The 19,949-nt window shown below is 47.1% G+C and overlaps 2 protein-coding genes across 4 annotated transcripts in view; both read left to right on the top strand.

The window, feature by feature from the left end:
• GTF2H4 (general transcription factor IIH subunit 4) overlaps window positions 1-14,831 on the top strand; it is a 29,414-nt gene extending 14,583 nt beyond the window's left edge. For both annotated transcript variants that reach the window (XM_085871390.1, XM_085871391.1), the window contains 3 exons: window positions 2,625-2,672; window positions 4,340-4,418; window positions 14,518-14,831. In XM_085871390.1, coding sequence (XP_085727516.1) covers window positions 2,625-2,672; window positions 4,340-4,418; window positions 14,518-14,687 — 297 coding nt within the window. In that variant the 3' untranslated portion in view covers window positions 14,688-14,831. The remainder of the gene's footprint in view (window positions 1-2,624; window positions 2,673-4,339; window positions 4,419-14,517) is intronic.
• Window positions 14,832-16,301: 1,470 nt separating this feature from the next.
• Window positions 16,302-19,572, top strand: TMEM127 (transmembrane protein 127). 2 transcript variants are annotated; one of them, XM_085871395.1, is made up of 4 exons: window positions 16,302-17,035; window positions 17,391-17,634; window positions 18,385-18,549; window positions 19,262-19,572. In XM_085871395.1, exons 2-4 carry the CDS (start codon window positions 17,421-17,423, stop codon window positions 19,429-19,431), a joined length of 549 nt encoding a protein of 182 aa, XP_085727521.1. In that variant the 5' UTR covers window positions 16,302-17,035; window positions 17,391-17,420; the 3' UTR covers window positions 19,432-19,572. The 2 variants fall into 2 exon arrangements, with proteins under 2 accessions (XP_085727521.1, XP_085727522.1); XM_085871396.1 differs by lacking the exon at window positions 16,302-17,035 and having other exon boundaries at window positions 17,042-17,634.
• Window positions 19,573-19,949: the final 377 nt, after the last annotated feature.

The raw sequence follows: 19,949 nt of genomic DNA, 5'->3' as shown, positions 1-19,949 counted from the left end.
AGAGACAGACGGCCACACACACAGAGAGAGACAGACGGCCACACACACAGAGAGAGACAGACGGCCACACACACAGAGCGAGACAGACGGCCACACACACAGAGAGAGACAGACGGCCACACACACAGAGAGAGACAGACGGCCACACACACAGAGAGAGACAGACGGCCACACACACAGAGAGAGAGACAGACGGCCACACACACAGAGAGAGACAGACGGCCACACACACAGAGAGAGACAGACGGCCACACACACACAGAGAGAGACAGACGGCCACACACACAGAGAGAGACAGACGGCCACACACACACAGAGAGACAGACGGCCACACACACACAGAGAGACACACGGCCACACACACACAGAGAGACACACGCCCTCACACACACAGAGAGACAGACGGCCACACACACACAGAGAGACAGACGGCCACACACACACAGAGAGACAGACGGCCACACACACACAGAGAGACAGACGGCCACACACACACAGAGAGACAGACGGCCACACACACACAGAGAGACAGACGGCCACACACACACAGAGAGACAGACGGCCACACACACACAGAGAGACAGACGGCCACACACACACAGAGAGACAGACGGCCACACACACACAGAGAGACAGACGGCCACACACACACAGAGAGACAGACGGCCACACACACACAGAGAGACAGACGGCCACACACACACAGAGAGACAGACGGCCACACCCACCCAGAGAGACAGACGGCCACACACACACAGAGAGACAGACGGCACACACACATAGAGACAGACGGCCTCACACACACAGAGAGACAAACGGCCACACACACACAGAGAGACAGACGGCCACACACACACAGAGAGACATACGGCCACACACACACAGAGAGACAGACGGCCACACTCACACAGAGAGACAGACGGCCACACACACACAGAGAGACAGACGGCCACACACACAGAGAGACAGACGGCCACACACACACAGAGAGACAGACGGCCACACACACACAGAGAGACAGACGGCCACACACACACAGAGAGACAGACGGCCACACACACACAGAGAGACAGACGGCCACACACACACAGAGAGACAGACGGCCACACACACACACAGAGAGACAGACGGCCACACACACACACAGAGAGACAGACGGCCACACACACACACAGAGAGACAGACGGCCACACACACACACAGAGAGACAGACGGCCACACACACACACAGAGAGACAGACGGCCACACACACACACAGAGAGACAGACGGCCACACACACACACACAGAGAGACAGACGGCCACACACACACACAGAGAGACAGACGGCCACACACACACACACACACACACACACAGAGACAGACGGCCACACACACACACACACAGAGACAGACGGCCACACACACACACACACAGAGACAGACGGCCACACACACACACACACAGAGACAGACGGCCACACACACACACACACAGAGACAGACGGCCACACACACACACACACAGAGACAGACGGCCACACACACACACACACACACACACACACACACACACACACACACACACACACACACACACACACACACACGTAAGAGGCTGGGTGAGGAAGGATGAAAAGCGACATTGCTTGATCGACCTGAGGGCGAGACAGACATCAACACAAATTGAACACAAAAGATTACGGATGTGGAATGTAAGTGCAGGATTGGATACAAAACACAATAGACAACAGATACGAAACAAGAAGGGAAGACAGGACAGATCCGGTGCGAAATCTTGGCTGTTGGCGAAGTTCTCGAGGAACAGGCAAAACCACATCCAAAAAAGAATGGTGTGCTGGAAGAATTTTCTTGCATCTTATTTCAATCCTTTCTTCTGGCTCCGACAACAGCTTTAGTGCAGAAGGTGTTGTTATTCTCATGCTCACCATCCCGCTGACATGGCTCGCACTAATTCTTATTACACTATTGTCATTACAATAGTTTGGTACAGTTTTTAGGGTTTTTTATTTTTTTTATTATTATTTTTTTTTGCAGATGTACTTAAAAAAAAAAAAACAGTTGGTTTACATATTCGTACAGAATGATGTCAGAGCACACCACTCCTTTGACGAGACATTCACCATTGTTTCGTTTTACCCTGTGCATGAAGCAAAAAGCGTGGTTAACCGATTAGTTCACTTTGTATGTCTGCCTGTCTACAAACATCAGTTTATGATCGAGGAACGACTGAATTTCAACTGAATGCTATCCAACATTGTGAACATGAATCAGAACACGAACCTGAAGTTCGGAGCACTACTTTGGCTCTGAATTTGGTAAATTGTACAGCGTCTCGTACAGAGGAGCAAGTTTATTGGAAAATTTAAACGGGAAGTTTTAAACGCTTGATAAACGACCCAGGAGCTCCCGATACCTCTCAATAATACTATAAATTGGATATTTTTTAAGCGTTTCAAATTTGTTGTTTCATTGGACATAATGTTTGTGATTATAATTGACCTCATCTGTTCATTGTATCCTTCTTAGTTGTTTTCCTTTTGCAACTCATTACTGCTTGTGCAGTTCTTCATCCATCATGCTGTGTTTGGAAACCCCAAAATCTCATTTTGTGTCTTCCAGATCATCCACTTCCTCCGCGCACATGCTCACCCTGAGATGTTAAAACAGGTAAGCAATATTTTTGCTCACGTTCCTCACCTTCTCTTGCAGCATGCTTTGTTCCAAAAGCATTATTTTTTTTGCGTGGACACTAATCAACTACTCAATCTCGGTTGAGGTCCACCGAAGCAACTTGCTGAGTTAGTTGCTCATCAGCTGTCCACATTCTCCAGTTGATTTTTATCTTGCTAACCATGACCAGGTAGAATAATCACACGTGGGTTCAGCGGTGTCCGTTTTCTCGTTCATTGATTTTGGTCCTGCCCACCACTCCCCCGTCCCCCGTCCTTGCACCAATACTCCTTAAGTGTCTCTGTTATTTACTTGCCAAATGCTTAACATAACTTTGGCATCAGGATTCAGATTTGATGCAGGACTGATGGAAAGCTGTTTAACCTAAGATGGACGGCTGCATGCTAACTCTAAAGGACTTGAAGAAACCTGTCTATGTACTTGTTTGCTGATGTTGGCCACTTCCAGGAAGACGTGCAAGCCATCAGAGATAATTCTGCAGCTGCTTTGACTGATGTTTTCAACCAACCATTAAATTGTTTGAAGAGAGGTTCTTTTGCAACCTGAACCTGGCAAGCCAAACACTTTACAAGTTATTACCATGCAGAAGTAGAGGGAATGTGCTCCAAGCTGTAAGTGGGTTCACCGACCCGGACAACACCGTCTTGTGACGTTCACTTTATCGATGAAATTTCTAACAGAATCTTCAAAGCCAGCTCAACTTTTAGAAGACCACACAAACGTCTTTGAGGTTAAAAGAGAAAGAAAGAAAAGTATTATGCTGCCTGGTCTTGGAGACCTTCTTGTAGATAGGTCGTGGCAGATTGTAAGATTTATTTCACCAATTGTTTCTCATAGCAGATGGATGAAGGATTATCATTGTATTGAGACAGCATCGGGATGTAAGACTTTCCAGCACTCGATATCATCTTTCAAATGGTCAACCAAACCCTTATCGTTTTCCAATCAGCAGCAATGGAAGAAAATTACATCCTTCCTGTCCTTGGGGTGGGCTGAAAGGATAGCTTAGAGTTAGGGATGCACACTCGCCTGCCTCACCTGAGTTTGAATAGCGACCCAGATTTAAACTGTGTTTCACAGGCACGGTGATTCATCAATGCGTGTGCCGTCCCGCGGATGGACACTAAATAGCCTCCCCGGCTGCCAGCGTTATTTGGTGGATGTTAAAGATCCCACGATGTCCTTCACTAAAAATAGGCGAGTATTGCCAGCACCGTGGCAAAATTACAAATTCCTGCCATAACCTACAGGGGGCAGGCACTGCATTAGTGGCAGCATGGTGCCCTTGCAAGAACTGATGAAAACCCACAGCCAAATGCTGCTTACGAATGAGGAACATTTGACAAAGGGTGAAGTCATCTGTGACGTGGTTTTGAGGATCTTCCAGAAAGGCCAAAAAAATTATGTAAGTTGTCATAATTTCTAATTCCCAAGCAAGGTACAGAAATTGAGTGGTGCAGCATTCTGATGTCCTCAAGTTTTTATAAACATGACACTGCTGATGTCTCTGCCCGAACACTTCTTCCATGAAGAACTCCAACTCCTGCATTGTTATGTTTGGATAACGTTCTTAAGTGCTGTTTGATTGAGTTTAGTTCGACTTGCGAAGTCACCCGATCTCCTGAAGTTAAATCTTTCTCTAGTCCCCAGTGCTGCCCCCGACCATCACCGACCAGATCTGCCTCTGGGAGATGGAACGTGATCGACTTTCTTTCACCGAAGGTAAAATTGCTTCCGAGTCACCATGATGACTTGTGCACAACATAAATACGGACCTATCAGACTTTTGCCAATTGATTACTTGGATTCTTTTTCACTCATGCCACGCTATCATTTTTGGGATGATTTCTTGTGAATGACTAATTTAAAGGCCTTTTAAATATGTTTTTTTTTTTTCTAATGATCTTTTGCAGTATGTACAATTACTTGTTCTTTCTAACCTTTTTATTCTTCAATCACCACTGGCATGTCTGAAAATTAGTTATATTTTCAGTCATGAATATGTCCCTCGTTATCTCTGCCACCGAAGGTAGACGGAGATTATGTTTTCACCCGTTTGTTTGTCGATGAGCACGATGTCTGAAAATGTGAGGGATTGTCTCGGACGAAGCGTGGTGTACAGGTTGGGTTTGCGACAAGGACCAATTAATTTGATTTTGGTGAAGATCCGGTTCCGTATACGAGAATGCTTTTGTATTCCAAGTGATATTTCACCATTGAGAGATGGGGCCAAAACCAAAAGCTTGATATTTCAAAATGCTCTCTATGGATTCAGATGAAACTTCGTGGACAGGTTGGATAGGTGACAAGGCTGAATTGATTCGATTTTGGTTAAGGACTGGATGTAGACATGCACTCTACTGAGTGCCATTCAAGTTTGCTGCTGCTGTTCCTGCCAAAAAAGTGATGCAGAAAATGTTTTGAGGGGGCCCCCTTGGAGCACGTAAAGGAAATGCAAAGGTTTGGCTCCAGATGTTGTCATAAGCAGCGAACAAAGCATTACCGACCATAACATTCACTTCCTGGAAGTAATATTATCGATGATAAGTTGTATATTTGTTTTGTTTATACTCATCAGGCTGCTAAGGCAGTTTCACTCACTCTGCGTTACAATCGTTGATGGGTCGTTACTGACGCTGGATACTGCACTGCGTGTGCAGGAATTTGTAATTTGTTCATGGTGCCTGTGATAACTCACCTACTCTTCATGGACGACGCCCTGGAATCGTTAGCATCTACCAACTTGTGACGGTAGATGATGGGACCCCCAGTTTAACATCCATCCGAGAGATGGCACACACATCGATTAATCACGCTGCCTGTGAGACACTTGGATGGATGACAGTTTATAGCTGTGTCGAGTTTTTGAATGTTGATGCAATAATAATTTGGGTTGAAGCAACAAGAACAGAGTTTTGGACATTTAAACTTTTGCTTTGGAGTTTGACATTCAACATCTGTAATTTGAACAGGTACAGCTTTGCATTTAATACACACTTGTCTCGTGTTGGTAGAGGCTAAATACATGTAGGCTGGCCATCATGTTCATCTTCGCCATTAGCAGCAAGGCTTGGTGTATTCAGGAAGAATGTTTTAGCTAACCTTTGCTGTTTATTCTGCTTCATATCAGAATGGTACTGCCATTCAACAATCCAGTAAACACAATCAAATAAAGGAAGGAACACGTCCTTTTCGTAAAGTGGAAGAATTAGAATACGCCAGTTCCTTCTCGAGGCAAAAACTGGCATCACGGAGGAGGCAGGTACTCGGACAGTTGGACTTGTGCTGTGCATATGAGTGGCCCGAGTCGTCTGCTCAGCTGACCAATCGTTATCGTTATGAGAGCATTAGAATGATGTACAGAGTGAGGGCAGAGAAACTGTTTATTTTAAAAAGTCAGTTATTAAATAAACATTTTGGATTTGCCAAATTACAAATATGCCATTTATTTCTTGATCACATCCTCGAGGTAATCCACGCATGTTTCAGCTCTTCAATATTGTGTGGGTGATGAGTGATACACTTTCCTTTTTAAGTGCCCCCATAAAAAAAAGTCACATTCTGGCAGGTCTGGAGACCTTGGAGGCCAAGTAATGTCACTATTCCTGGAGATGATGTGGTTTGGAAAAAGTATGCGTACGGCAGCCATTGACAATCTGGCGGTATGAGACGTCACGCCATCTTGTTGAAACCAACTGGCCTCATTAACTTGAGGAAACATCGGAGCAAGTTAATTAGTCAAAAAGTTGCGATCATGTTGGCATAGCGGAGATTGGTTTTTATGATCTCCCGTTTCTCTGCCCCACCCTGCATATGAGGCTAATGGTGTCTGTCTGTCTGTCTGTTTCTCTGGTCTCTCCCACCCTGAAACACAGAAACACTCCTCAGAGAGAAAAAAAAACCCAAGTAAAAGATCAGGTCAGGTATGGGAGCATGTGCCAGAACAGCGCGTCGCTGCGTCCACTTTCCGCCGGTACTCCAGGGGCCTCCGTCTGGCCATCCCCCAGGCAGATGCCAGGCCCATCCCCATCTCCTTGAGATGATGGTCAACCTGCTGCAACCATGAGGCACGTGGTCGGCCCACTGGCCTCCTCCACTCATGAGACTCCCTCGCTGAGAGAATCTGGTGAGCAGGATCAGCGTCAGGAAAACGAGCCACATGTCCATACAGCCGCAGCTGACGCTCACGGACTATGCAGGTAACAAATCTCATCCGAGTCTCTCTCAGCAACCGCTCGTTGGACACAAAATCCGACCAGCGATAGCCAAGGATTCTCCGAAGAGACCTGGTACCAAAGGAATTAAGTCTCCGTCTCAGATCCTTGGTCAAAGTCCAAGTCTCGCACCCATAGAGCAAGACTGGAAGTACCAAGGACCTGAAGACTCGGACTTTCGTCCTCCCGCACAGGTACCGGCAGCGCCACACCCCATGATCCAGTGAATCCATGACTCCCCAGGCCCGACCCAGACGTCTATTGACCTCCGGCTCACAACCTGCGGAGACATGAATATCACTGCCAAGGTAAGTGAATCTATCCACGACCTCAACATCCTCACCACAAACAGACACAGACAGGACAGCAGCATCCAAGATGTCACCGAAAGCCTGGATCTTTGTTTTGACCCAAGAAATCCGTAATCCCAACGGCTCCGACTCCTCATTCAGCACCTCGAGGGCCCCCAAGAGGATGTCTAAAGTCTCCGCAAAGATGACTGCATCATCTGCAAAATCAAGGTCCGAGATCTTGACATTGCCAAACGATGCACCGCAACTTGATCTCTCTCCGACATCCTCCCAAAAAATCCAGTCCATACAAGTGCTGAAAAGTGTGGGGGCAAGTACACATCCCTGACGAACTCCAGTAACAACTGGAAATAAGTCAGAGGCGGTACCACCACACTTCACAGCACTCTCAGTACCAGAGTAGAGTTCAGACATCAGATCGATCAGTTTCGGTGGCACCCCACGAAGACCAAGAATCCTCCAGAGGACATCCCGATTCACTGAATCGAACGCTTTACAGAGATCAACATAGGCTGCAAGCAGCCCTGCCGAAACTCTCGTCTGCGTTCAGTGAGGACACGAAGAGCAAGGATACGGTCAATCGTTGACCTCTTTGGTGTAAAGCCTGACTGCTCTGGACGCTGGTGCTCAAGCAGATGGTGGCGAACCCTATCAAGAATTATCCGAGCAAAGACCTTGCCCGGCACTGAGAGCAGCGTCACCCCTCGGTAGTTGTTGCAGTCTTGGCGATCACCCTTCCCTTTCCAGAGAGGGACAACAAGGCCCCTCTTCCAGTCAGTTGGGATGATGCCTGTGTTCCAGGCAGAGCACAAAACTGCATGCAACGACGCGAGTGCAGCATTTCCACCAGCCTTGAGAAGTTCAGCATGGATGCCACAGATCCCTGGAGCTTTGCCCCGTTTCAACTGGTTCACCACAGCCCGTGTTTCCACAAGCGATGGTGGACCACAGTTGATTCGAGGGTCAGCAACAGGGATTGTAACACCCTTGACGTCCAACTCGACAGCTGGGGGATCAGCCTGGTACAACCGCTCAAAGTAACCGGCCCAGCGGGCCTTCACTTCAGACTCCTCTGTCAAGAGCCTACCACTCTCTGCTCGAACTGCAGTGCTCCGAGGGATGGGCTTGGATGAACGTAATGCGCGAATTCCCCTGTAAGCGGGACGAGAATCACCTGTCCACAGGTGATGCTCTACCCCCTCACAGATTCCTCGCACATAGGCCTCCCTGTCCACCCTCAGTGCACGTATAGTTTTACGCCTCAGCTCCCTGAACAGCTCAGCTCTGCCATTCAGCCTGGCCCTGCGACTCTGGTCAATGGTATCCAGTGTCCCTTGAGAGACAAAATTCTTCTTTGCCCTGCGGTGAACTCCAAGGCATCCACCGGCAACATCAAGGACGGTGGTCTTGAAGGTGCTCCACAACTCTTCAGGACCCCCCAAAGCACCCAGACCCCCCAAGTGTCCACTCAGCCTGTTCGCAAACTCCTCAGCTACTCTCTCATCCCTGACGTCATCATCCTGACGACCTGACCTTTCTCTTTGCTGTTAAGAAATATATTTAACCTCCCATTTTGAGCTCTTCCTGTTCTTTGGAGGCACACTTTGTGATGGATGAAATATCCTGGCTAAAGCACCACTCCAGCAGTTGAAAGTTGGATTGATAATTGAACCCGGATGACACCGCAAGTTGGATATTTCTTTTTAAACTCCAGTTAAAACAGCCAGCAGTGCCATGTTCAGTGGATGGACATAACCATCAGCTGAAAGGAGATTTTTTTTCTTCTCTTTTTTGGTATACCTTGTCAAGGCTCATGTGAGAGCAAACACACAACACACAACGCACAGCAAGGGGGGGGGCATGAGACAAGATGGGTGGAAGTGGGAAGGACAAAACAGTGGGGAACAGAGACATGAGATCTGTGGAAGGGAGAGGGAATGGGACGGGAAACACGGGGTGTACAAGATGGACATTACAGGGAATTTGAAGGAGGTGGGTTTGGGGTTTATTAACGGGGGGGGGGTAGAAAAGATTGAGGTTTTGGATGGGGGACGATAAGAGGTGGTGGTGAACAACTGTTTTGAGGCCTGGAGGGAAGAATGGGATTGAGTGAGGGAGTTTATTCCAAAGGGGCAGGAAAAAAAGAGGAATGAAAGGGTGAAGGTGAGCAGTGATTCATGATTTTGGTAGTTTGACCAGAAGGGGGTTGTTGGTGGACCTTGAGCCCCCTGCGGAGATATGGTGGGGACAAATCGCAGACAGAGCAAGGGGGCGAGACCGGAGAGGAGACGGTAGAAGACAGGAAGACCACCGACCTGCCAGCGGTGAGAGAGTGAGAGGCCCAAAGACTCAGCCTCATCGTGGGAGATGCCAATGATCCGAAATGCCTTAGTTTCCATAGCGTGAAGCCGAGAAAGGTGAGAGGCAAGAGCACCAGCCCAGAGGGGAGAGCAGTACTCCATCAGGATGCGGACAAAAAAGCTTTGAATGTGGTCAGGAGTTCAGGTGGGCTGAGAAAGGACTTTGCACCACGGAGGATTCCCAATCGGTGACTGGCTTTGGAGGCCAGGTTGGAAATGTGGCTTTTCCAGGAAAGATTATGGCAGATAGTGAGACCCAGAAGCTTAAAAGAAGGGACTTCTTCCAGAGGATTGTTGAGAAAGTGGATGGGGAGGGGGGGGGGGTCCAAACAGTTCTTTCAGAGAGACATAGTGAGAGTGAGAATGAGAGATTTGTCCTGATTAACAAGACCATGTTCCATGTGTTGAACCAGTTTGATTTTACCCAGATCTGCAGGGAGCGAAGAAGCTGTGGCTTGCCGGTCTGAGGGATGACAGATGGTACGGCAGAGGTGGAGTCAGTCATCAGCAAAGAGATAAGGAGGATTTTCCAGAGAGTCGGAGGGAGAATCCAAAAAAAAACAAAAAAAAAAAAACCTTTTGCATTCAAAAGAGATCATTGATGAAAACCAGAAAAAGAACAGGGCCCAGAATGCTGCTTTGAGGAACTCCAGCCTGGACAGGAAGAGGGGATGAAAGAACTCCATTTGGGGCCACATGTTGATTACGACAGGAGAGGAAGTCTGTGAGCCATGAGTGGAGATGGCCTTGGATACCAGAGGAAGAGAGTTTGGGCAGGGCAGGATGCCTGACTGTGTCAAAAGCACGGGATATGGCTCTGATTTCTTGTCCAGCATTGAGGACCTCCACCCATTGTTGGGAGAGCAGAAGCAGCATATCCAGGGTCGAGTGACCTGGTCTGAAACCAAATTGATGATTGGAAATCGAGCCATTGGAGAAGAGGAAGGATTTCATGTCTGAAGTGATGATGGATTCCATAACTTTGTTGACTAGCTGAAACCCCGTCACAGATGGATTCCGTTCATTCAACCACCCTCACCAGCTCACACACACACTTGAGGGACATGGACTGGACAGGGTGTGCTTTCCCCCACCTACTCATCCTACTGAAGGGAGATTTTTTTCCCCTGCCCCATTCCCCCCCGCCCCTGCCCCATTCAATTTGCTTACCCCCCGCCCAAAAATGTAATTACCCCAGCCCCACCTCTTCACTCCCCGCCCCCCGTCTTTTGATTTCCCTTGGCCCCGGGCCCCCACCCCCCTGTCCACCCCCTCACACTCAACTCCGCCTCATTCAACCCAGCCCCCGCCCCATTTCCCCCTGTCTCCCGCTTTCAATTTGCTTACCTTGCCCCCCGCCTCTTCACTCCTCGCCCCCATCTCAACGAAAAGTGTTTATTCTGCTTCAGAGTTGAAGTTTGACAATTACCACTATGTGCGATGCACTCTTACAGGTACCATGTTTCTTTCAGTCCAGGTCACAGTACCGAGAAAAACGTGACGCGACCGCGAGGAGGAGCACAAAATTGGTCTTTCAGTATTAATATATAGATGATTGGGAGAAGGCTGATTGGTCTGTAGTTGCAGGGATCTGTTTTTGCACCTTTTTATGCAGGGCAGTAATGTTTGCTCATTCCCAAGCAGATGGCAGATGACTTTGAGCAAATGAGAGAGTGAGTAGAACATAGAGAGGGTGAGCAAGAGCAGAGTAGCAGGTTTTTTTTGGACACGTGGGCTGATGCCGTCTGGACCGGTTGCAGAATCTGGGTCGAGGTTTGACAGCAAGCTCTCCACCTTGTCAGGAGAAAAGGATACAGAGTCCAGGGACAGTTGGGTGCAACTGGGTGAGGTGGGTACAGAAAGTGATGGGTTTTGGACACAAGATTTAGATGCAAACACTGAGTTTAAGTATTCATCCTTTTCATGTGCAGTATCAGCAGTGTGGCCATTTGAGGTGAGGGAGGGGATGGAGGGGGAACATACACCAGAAACAGATTTGATTCGACACCACCAGGATTTGGAGGAGGGAGAGAGGTTTGAAAGTTCAGACTTGAGATGAGAAAGATGTTGTTTTCTGGCTCTCCTGAGGGTAGATACACACTTGTTCCGAGCTTTGTGGAAGGAACTGAGATTGCCCTCAGTTGGGTTTGCTTTCCATGAGGCAAAGGCGATTTGTTTCAGGACAGCTGCCTCACCACAACCTTCAGTGAACCATGGGCGGGAGGAAGGGTAGGACAACTGAAGACGAGAGGGGATAAATCTGTGCATGAGGGAGAGCAAGTTTCTTTGAAAGAATTCCCAGGATGAGTTGATGTTGGAGAAAGTAGTAATTCAGACGAGATGCTCTTGCTTTAATGTCTTTTAAAATGTTTCGGCACCTTCATCTTCATCAGACTTCTCATCTTCATCAGTACGGTAATCACGGTATTTACGTATTTTTGCATTCAAAAGTTATAAGCAGGGAAACATAATGTTTGGGATAACTCTCATAATGTATGACATCGTTATATCGAGTATCTTTTGGAACAACAATCGTCATGAGGAAGTCAGTAGACTTTCGATGTTGGGATGGTATGGACAACTCCATAGGTTTAATTCAGCACAAATCGATCCATTGGGACCATACTCTGTCCAGTGCCTTGGCGGCACCAGCGCTGTCTCCGAGGCTATTGGGCACAATCCTGGATGGGTTGGCCACTCCGACACAGGATACTCGAATGGCTCAATCATCCCAGCAAGCTGGTACTCATTTTGCTGACCTTGGAAAGATTACATACATATATCCCTTCTCTTTTTTAAAAATAGTTTTCCACAGAGCACATTCCACATTGAGGGGCCTTTTCTATGCCCCTGGTATTTTCCCCAAGAATATCATGGGTGATAAAGGTTGTGGTCAACTCTCATCAAAATTGTGGATGTGGTTTTGGAGAAGAAGGCAAATACCTATTTTGGGGGGTGACCCCTTTCCCTCCCCCCCGATAGGAGTTTTGAGTCCCTGTGTTAAAGGAGAAACCATTCCATATAAAGGGAGGGGTGCTTCGTGTTTCGCTTGATTGCTGCTGGAGTCTCTGCTTCCAAAAACACCGCCATTGCATACTTGCACCGCATAAGAACAACTCAAGTGAAAAACTAATGAACAAAACCTGTCAAAAAAAAAAACAAAAACTTTGGCACCGAGTTGGAATTTCATTCGAAAGCCATGAATTAGACGTATTGTCCGATGTATATTCCAAGTTTCAGCTCGTTTCAATGAATAGCCTTTGAGATCCAAGCAACAACACATTTCAGACGGACAGACACCAAAGTGAATTTGGAGGTTTTTCGTAAACTCAAGAATGAGGACATGGACGTTGCTGAAATTTGGAACATATTACCTCGACGTACAAAGGATTTAGTTCTGAAATCTGCAGCCCATTTCGTCCAGTATAAGCCGAGAAACGAATTTTCAGTCCGTGTTAAAGTTGCATACAGAGAAACCGTCCCATATGAAGGGGGGGGGGTCACTGATGGGGGAGCGCTTTGCACCTCCCTTAATAGGGAAATCAAGGGCCAAAAGGGGTGGGTGGGACTATGACTGTCAATCAGCCTGACGGGGGCGGCCGCTACACATTTGTATGGGTGTGGTTAATGGTGGAATATTACATCCAGTCCGACGACAGAAAACTATTTTCAAGTCTGTCTACTTCATTTCTGACCATTGTTCAGTGTTCACATCTTTGTGTTCTTCAGTTCATGTTCAACTGGCAGTTTTAATGATGACATTTCATCATGCAATAAAACTAAAATTATCCAGAATGTAAATACTTTTTTTTTTTTTTTTCAAAAGTACAGAAACTAGAAATAAACTTTTTTTGTTAATGTAAAAGGATGTAGGGATGTGACTCCAAAATGTGTGTAAACAAGTTAGGGATGGTGACGAGAAATTATCACGTGGAGCCATCTATCCATCTTTGTTTGAATAATGGTTGTGCCTGTAAATGTCCCTGTGCATCTCTCTCGATTTGGGTTCTTGTGTTATTATTTCACTGGTCGATTCGTATGGGGAAACAATCAACACAATCATTGTTAATGGACAGGTAACAACCATTATTCAAAGAAAAATATCAGGATGGTTTCACATGATTTCCTGTGACCATCCTTACCTTGTTTACATGTTTTAGCAAACCATCCCAACATCCTTTAAAATCACAAAATTGTTTTTAACCTCTGCCACCGAAGGTGGAAGAAGGTTATGTTTTCACCCCTTTCTGTCTGTCTGTTTGATTGTGTGCAGGATATCTCAAAAAGTTGTGGACGGATCCGGATGTAATTTTGTGGACATGTTGGGTGTGTGACAAGAACGAATTGATTCAACTTTGGTGAAGATCTGAATCCAGATTAGGATAAATAATAATTTTTTTTTTTTTAAAGTGATTCTTCACTATTGAGAGATTGGGCCAAAAACGATATAGTACTGCATTGCATGGTATTTCAAAAATGTATGAGGCCCGATATGTTCTTGTGGATCAGGCATTACTTGGTGGAGGTATGCGCTCCACCGAGTACCCTTCCAGTTATTATTTGTAACTATATATAATTTGATTCATATTTGTTTGACTTCTATACATTCCTGAACTGCTGGACAAAATGAGTTGAAAACTGGTGGTTGTCCCATACTCAGGGTGTGCACGGGAATGTTTTAGGCGGTAAAATCTTCGGATAAGGGAAGGACCCCATTTCTCTCTGTGTAAATATGGATCAAATAGCACTGCCTGGTAGAAGCCAGTGTTACGAGTGAAACCAAAATACACCATTGACGTCGTCGTAGTAGTGGAACTAACCCCTCTGTAAGGACAGCTTCTTTGCTCGTGTAGTAAAGATATGCCGGGAAACGTATCGATATTCTGCTTTATTACTGTACAATAAGTTATCTGACAATGTAATGTTCTTTTTCCAGGCGTGCTCTACAACCAGTTCCTATCCCAGTCCGATTACGATGTTCTGCGTGAACGAGCCACGGACCGTGGTGTTCTGTTGTGGGAGAACTCCGCGCGGCGCGTCCTTGTCGTCACGCCTGACGGCCATGCTGACCTCAAGCGCTTCTGGAAAAGGCAGAAAAACAACTGATGGGAGAGGAAAGAATAATATAACATTGAATGAATGAAAAATTTCATGACATCCCCTTTTTCATTCATCTTCCCTTCAACCCACTTGTCCATGTTTTATTTTCACTTCTCTTGTTACTTTGTATAAAAATGACTTTACAATTAATATTTTGATCGGTCCTCATTTTTATTTTTTTTTTTTATTTTTTTTTTTTTAATGAATGACAACTTTACAAATAAGACGAGAGGATTAATATAACGCTCAAGTTTTTTGACGTGGGGGGTTCGGACGAGAAAAATGAAGTACCAGGATGTTGAAACCTCATCTACTTGTCAAGGTATTCCCCTGACACACGAACACACTTGTCCCATCGATGTGGTAGTCCCTTGATGCCGTCTACGTAGAATCCTTTGGGACGGGTACACAGCCATTTCAGCACGCGTGCTTTGACGTCTTCTCGATCGGTAAACTTAATGCCCCCCAGATGTTCCTTGAGTGGTCCGAAGAGATGAAAATCGCTGGGTGACAAATCTGGACTGCACGGGGGATGATTTAGGACTTCCCAACCCATCTCCGCGAGGGTTTCAGGGTTCGCGTTGGCCGTATAAGGACGAGCATTGTCATGCAGTAAAGTCACTCCCTGAGACGGCGTACCCGGTCGTCGTCTGCATATTTCTCGTCTCACTTCGTTGCGTAACAAGTCCATGTAGTGCTGCACGCTGACTGTTTCACCACGTTCAAGAAATTCCACGTGAATTAAACCGTTCAAGTCCCAAAACACCATCGCCATCAACTCTCTGGCCGATGGCCGAACCCTAACTTTATTTGCTGGTGGGGAACAAGGTCTCCCGTCCTCCCCGGTGCCTCGCTTTGGCTCTGGCACCAAATGATGGACCCAGGTGTCATCGCACGTCACAATCCTTTTGAGAAAATCGTCTCCCTCCCTGCGGTAGCGTTGCAGGAGCTCGGTCGCAGTGGCCACTCGAGTTGCCTTCTGCTCAAACGTCAGGTGCTTCGGTACCCACGTCGCAGTCACCTTGTGAAGTTTCAATTGGCAATTCATGATTGTTGCTGCACTTCCAATGCTGACGTCCAATTCTTCGGCAATTTCACGGATCGTAATCCGACGATTATCCGAGACCAAGCGTTTGGCACGTTTCACGTTCGCTTGAGTCACGGCAGTTGGTCGCATGTAAGAGTGCTCAAGGTCGCTCACCATTTCACGGCCACCTTTAAACTCGCTGCACCACTTAAACACGCAACTCCGGGAAAGACGTGAATCACCGAATTGTTCACACAGTCTCCTGTTAATTTCAGCTGCTTTGATGTTCTCCTTCACCAGGAACTTGATGACGCACCTCTGTTCCAAAGCGCACGTGCCCGCGTCGGCGTCCATCTTGATTTTGGCCGAAATGCTTTTGACGAAGGTGGTGATGTCCTTTCCGTCGACCACTACACCACCATGGCCGCTGAAAAGGGCGAATCAAATGTCTTCACTCGTGCTGGGGTCGTCGAGGCCGACACGCCGGTAATAATTAGATTATGCGAAATAAACTGCAGTAAACGGCGTCCTTCACTTTTTTCATTACCGAATTTCTATTCTGTGAAGCAAAACATTCAGGAAATTTTTTTTTTCAGAGCGTTAAGTTTGATTCGGTTTTTGGCGCCATGACGGTATACATTGCAGTAGTGATCAGTATAAAACGCGTTTGTGAAGCACTTTTTACACGACGGGTGAGGATAGTCCTTTCGAACGCAGGCACTTTGAGTTAAGCGAAAGGCCCTTTATAAATATGTAACTTTATAAACAATCGGTTAATATTAATATGATAAACAAAAACAGCGTAATGACGTCATTACGTTTATGGCCCCCTTTCATAACACGGCATCCGAAATCAAAATGCAACACTAACTGTAACTATCATTAATCTGCTCTCGACTTTGGTAATCCAACCCCCCTCTCATGAGCCGCCGAACAGTCGGGGTGACTCAAGAGTTTCCTCGTGAGGAACTTCAACGCAGGAAGCCATGAGGGAAACAAAAGACCATTTTATTGTTGCACAGCCTCTGACTGGTTGTTCGTGATGGATCATTTTAAATGCCGAGCGTCAAACCAGGAGGCAGCGGCCCGAACCATTTTAAATTATTTTTGTTCATTCGGCCGAGGTTTGAACCAGCGACCTCCCAGACTCAGAGCAGAAAGAAAACCTCCAGCGTTATTGCATATTCCACCACCTGGTCTTTCGCTTCGTGAGTCCACCCTTCCACAGCCTACTCTGCCGCAGCCGCTTACACCGTCAAACAAAATGTTCATTGATTACGTGACGTAACGTGACGTCACTTCCCGTGTATGAAGGAAGCGGAAGGAGGTAATTTGGGGTTTGTTTTGTTTGATTAACATTGATTGTGTCCGCGTCTCCTCTCGCTCGATGTCGATGTCGATGTTTTGTTTATTTCGTCACCTGAACAGTGATTGACATTTTGCTTTATCGTCATTTGCTTTCTCCGTGTTTACCTCAAAATTAGGCTTTTTTTTCCCCCCACCCGACCCCGTTCCTTCCTTCCTGATACACGATTTTAGTCCCTCACGTTCTTTTCACTTTTAAAATCTCATTTTGTACCCGAACAGCCCTTAACCTCCTTCTCCCCCCCCCCTTTCCCCTTTCTCACAGTAATTATCTGTTGGAGCGTTTTGTTTCCCCCAATTTTATCTCCTTTATTCAGCTGACTGGCGAAGACCTCGGATCACGGAACATGTACACTTCCCATTCATACTCCACCTGTCGCCGTCCTCTCTCCCGGCTCAAGTACTCGGAGCGAAGCCTCGCCGCTGCACTCCTTGCCGCCGCTGCGGTGACCTGTGTGTGTGCAGCACTCGCCGAGCCCACATGGTTCCACTTACATGGAGGGTCTTGTCCCAGGGATAAGGTCGGGATTTCAGACGGATTACAAAGTGGTGGAGGAAACGGTGAGATTGGAGACTGAGTAAACTTACTGACCCTGTCGTCCATCTACCCCCCCCACCCCATCTTCCATCTTCCATCCCCCCCATCTTCCATCTTCCATCCCCCCCATCTTCCATCTTCCATCCCCCCATCTTCCATCTTCCTTCCCCCCATCTTCCATCTTCCATCCCCCCATCTTCCATCTTCCATCTTCCATCCCCCCCATCTTCCATCTTCCATCTTCCATCCCCCCATCTTCCATCTTCCTTCCCCCCATCTTCCATCTTCCTTCCCCCCCATCTTCCATCTTCCTTCCCCCATCTTCCATCTTCCTTCCCCCCATCTTCCATCTTCCTTCCCCCCATCTTCCATCCCCCATCTTCCATCCCCCCATCTTACACACCCTCATCCCCATCTTACACACCCTCATCCCCCTCTTACACACCCTCATCCCCATCTTACACACCCTCATCCCCATCTTACACACCCTCATCCCCATCTTACACACCCTCATCCCCATCTTACACACCCTCATCCCCATCTTACACACCCTCCACCCCATCTTACACCCCACCCCCGAATCGTCCACCCCCTCCAATCGTCCCCCCATATTCCACCCCCCAATCGACCACCCCCTCCAATCGTCCCCCATCTTCCAACCCCCCCCCATCGTCCACCCCCCCCCCCCATCGTCCACCCCCCCATCGCCCCCCATCCCCTTTCTCTCTCTCGATGTTAAAATTCTCTTCTCTGCTCCCTCTCTCCATCTGTAGATCTCTGTGTGAGTACTCAGACGGTGCTTATGCTGAGGGTCGTTCTGGCCTTCTCTCTCCTCGCCCTGCTCTGTAGCCTGGGTGGTTTTCTTTTGGACATTCTCGGCCCCAAGCAGCCCGTCCTGAAGGTCACTCGACGATACGCGTTCCTCCACGTCCTCACAGGTTTGTGTTTCCTGAATGGCCTTTCCCACAATCTCGTTTATCCCACCAAAGTATTTTTGTTTTGGATTCAAAGTCTTGGCTCATGGAAGAGTGAGGTAAAATGGCAATGTACAGGGTAACGAGGCAGTGGTGCTTTCGCTGGTACAAACAAGGCACGGGATGAGGGGAGGAAACTATAACCTGCAATGAAGAGGGTCGTTTTGCATTGGTAGGATTGATGGGGATATAAAAATACATGGAATATGGAGGGGGGGGTGGGGGTAATGTAAAATGTTGAGTGACATGTGCTTGAAGTCCTTGAGACAAGAGTGGGATTGAACAACCTCAAGAAGGCAGTCTCGCAGATGGTAGAAAAGAGGAGCAAAAGAGCTGAAATAGGTTGCATGCCAGATTTTATTTATTTATTTATTTATTTATTATTTAAACAATGAGGGAGGGGTGGGAGGGAGACTGGAAGGATGTGTTTCGCCTGGAGGAGCTGGCGATGATCTGAGGGCTGAGAGAGAGAGCAGAGGGAGTGAAATCGGAGAGGCCACCCATCGACCTGCCTGCGATGTGACACTTTAATCGTGTCTTTAACTTCGATTCTTATTTTGTGATCTCCAAATTTGGTGTTTTGTTTTATTCTCAGGTTAATTCACGTGTTCTTTGTTACCCTACTTGTTTTTTCTTTTTTCTAAATACCCTCTTTTACACCCATTTCCATCCTCAGTCCTTCACTGTGCCACAGCCGTGGGCTTCTGTTACTGGACCTCGGAACTCCTGTACGCGCTTCAGGTCCAGCACAAGATGCATCGTGGCAGCCAAGTTAGTGTTTCCGAATGGTTCCTTATTCTTCCGCTTGTTTTACGAACCTTTTGTTCAGTTTGGGGGCTGAAGTGATGAAGTAAGTGACAAATCAGGTCAGGTATGGGAGCATGCACCAGAGCAGCGCATCACCACATCCACTTTCCGCCGGTACTCCAGGGGCCTCCGTTTGGCTATTCTCCAGGCAGATGCCTCGCCCATCCCCATCTCTTATGGGATTGTATGTCCCTACTGGTTCATGAAATACAGTGTGTTGGTTATTTATGTTTTATTTATTTATTTTGTATACATTGTTGAGGCTTGTGGGAGAGTGAGTACACCAAATGGATCAGGATGTCACAAAAACAGGATGCAAACTAGAGGGGGAGCACTCAGGAGAGTGCAAAACCTCTGCCGCCAATACTGCTGGGTCACTGAAGTGAACCTTATATCTTATTCATTAAATATGATGTCAACAGTGCTGAGAGTTATAGTTCTTTTCTCTAACATTTTTTTTTGGGGGGGGGGGGGTTGGAAATCACTTAAAACATGTAAAAATGCAAAAAAAAATCGAAATTTTGTTGAAAAAAAAGTTGCAAATTTTTTTTTTCTCT

Source organism: Eptatretus burgeri, chromosome 2 (genome assembly GCF_056783735.1).
Source record: "Eptatretus burgeri isolate ZD-2024b chromosome 2, Ebu_testis_v1, whole genome shotgun sequence".
Classification (NCBI taxonomy): domain Eukaryota; kingdom Metazoa; phylum Chordata; class Myxini; order Myxiniformes; family Myxinidae; genus Eptatretus; species Eptatretus burgeri.
Note: the sequence above shows the minus strand (reverse complement) of the source record. Positions and strands in the feature narration are given on the sequence as shown.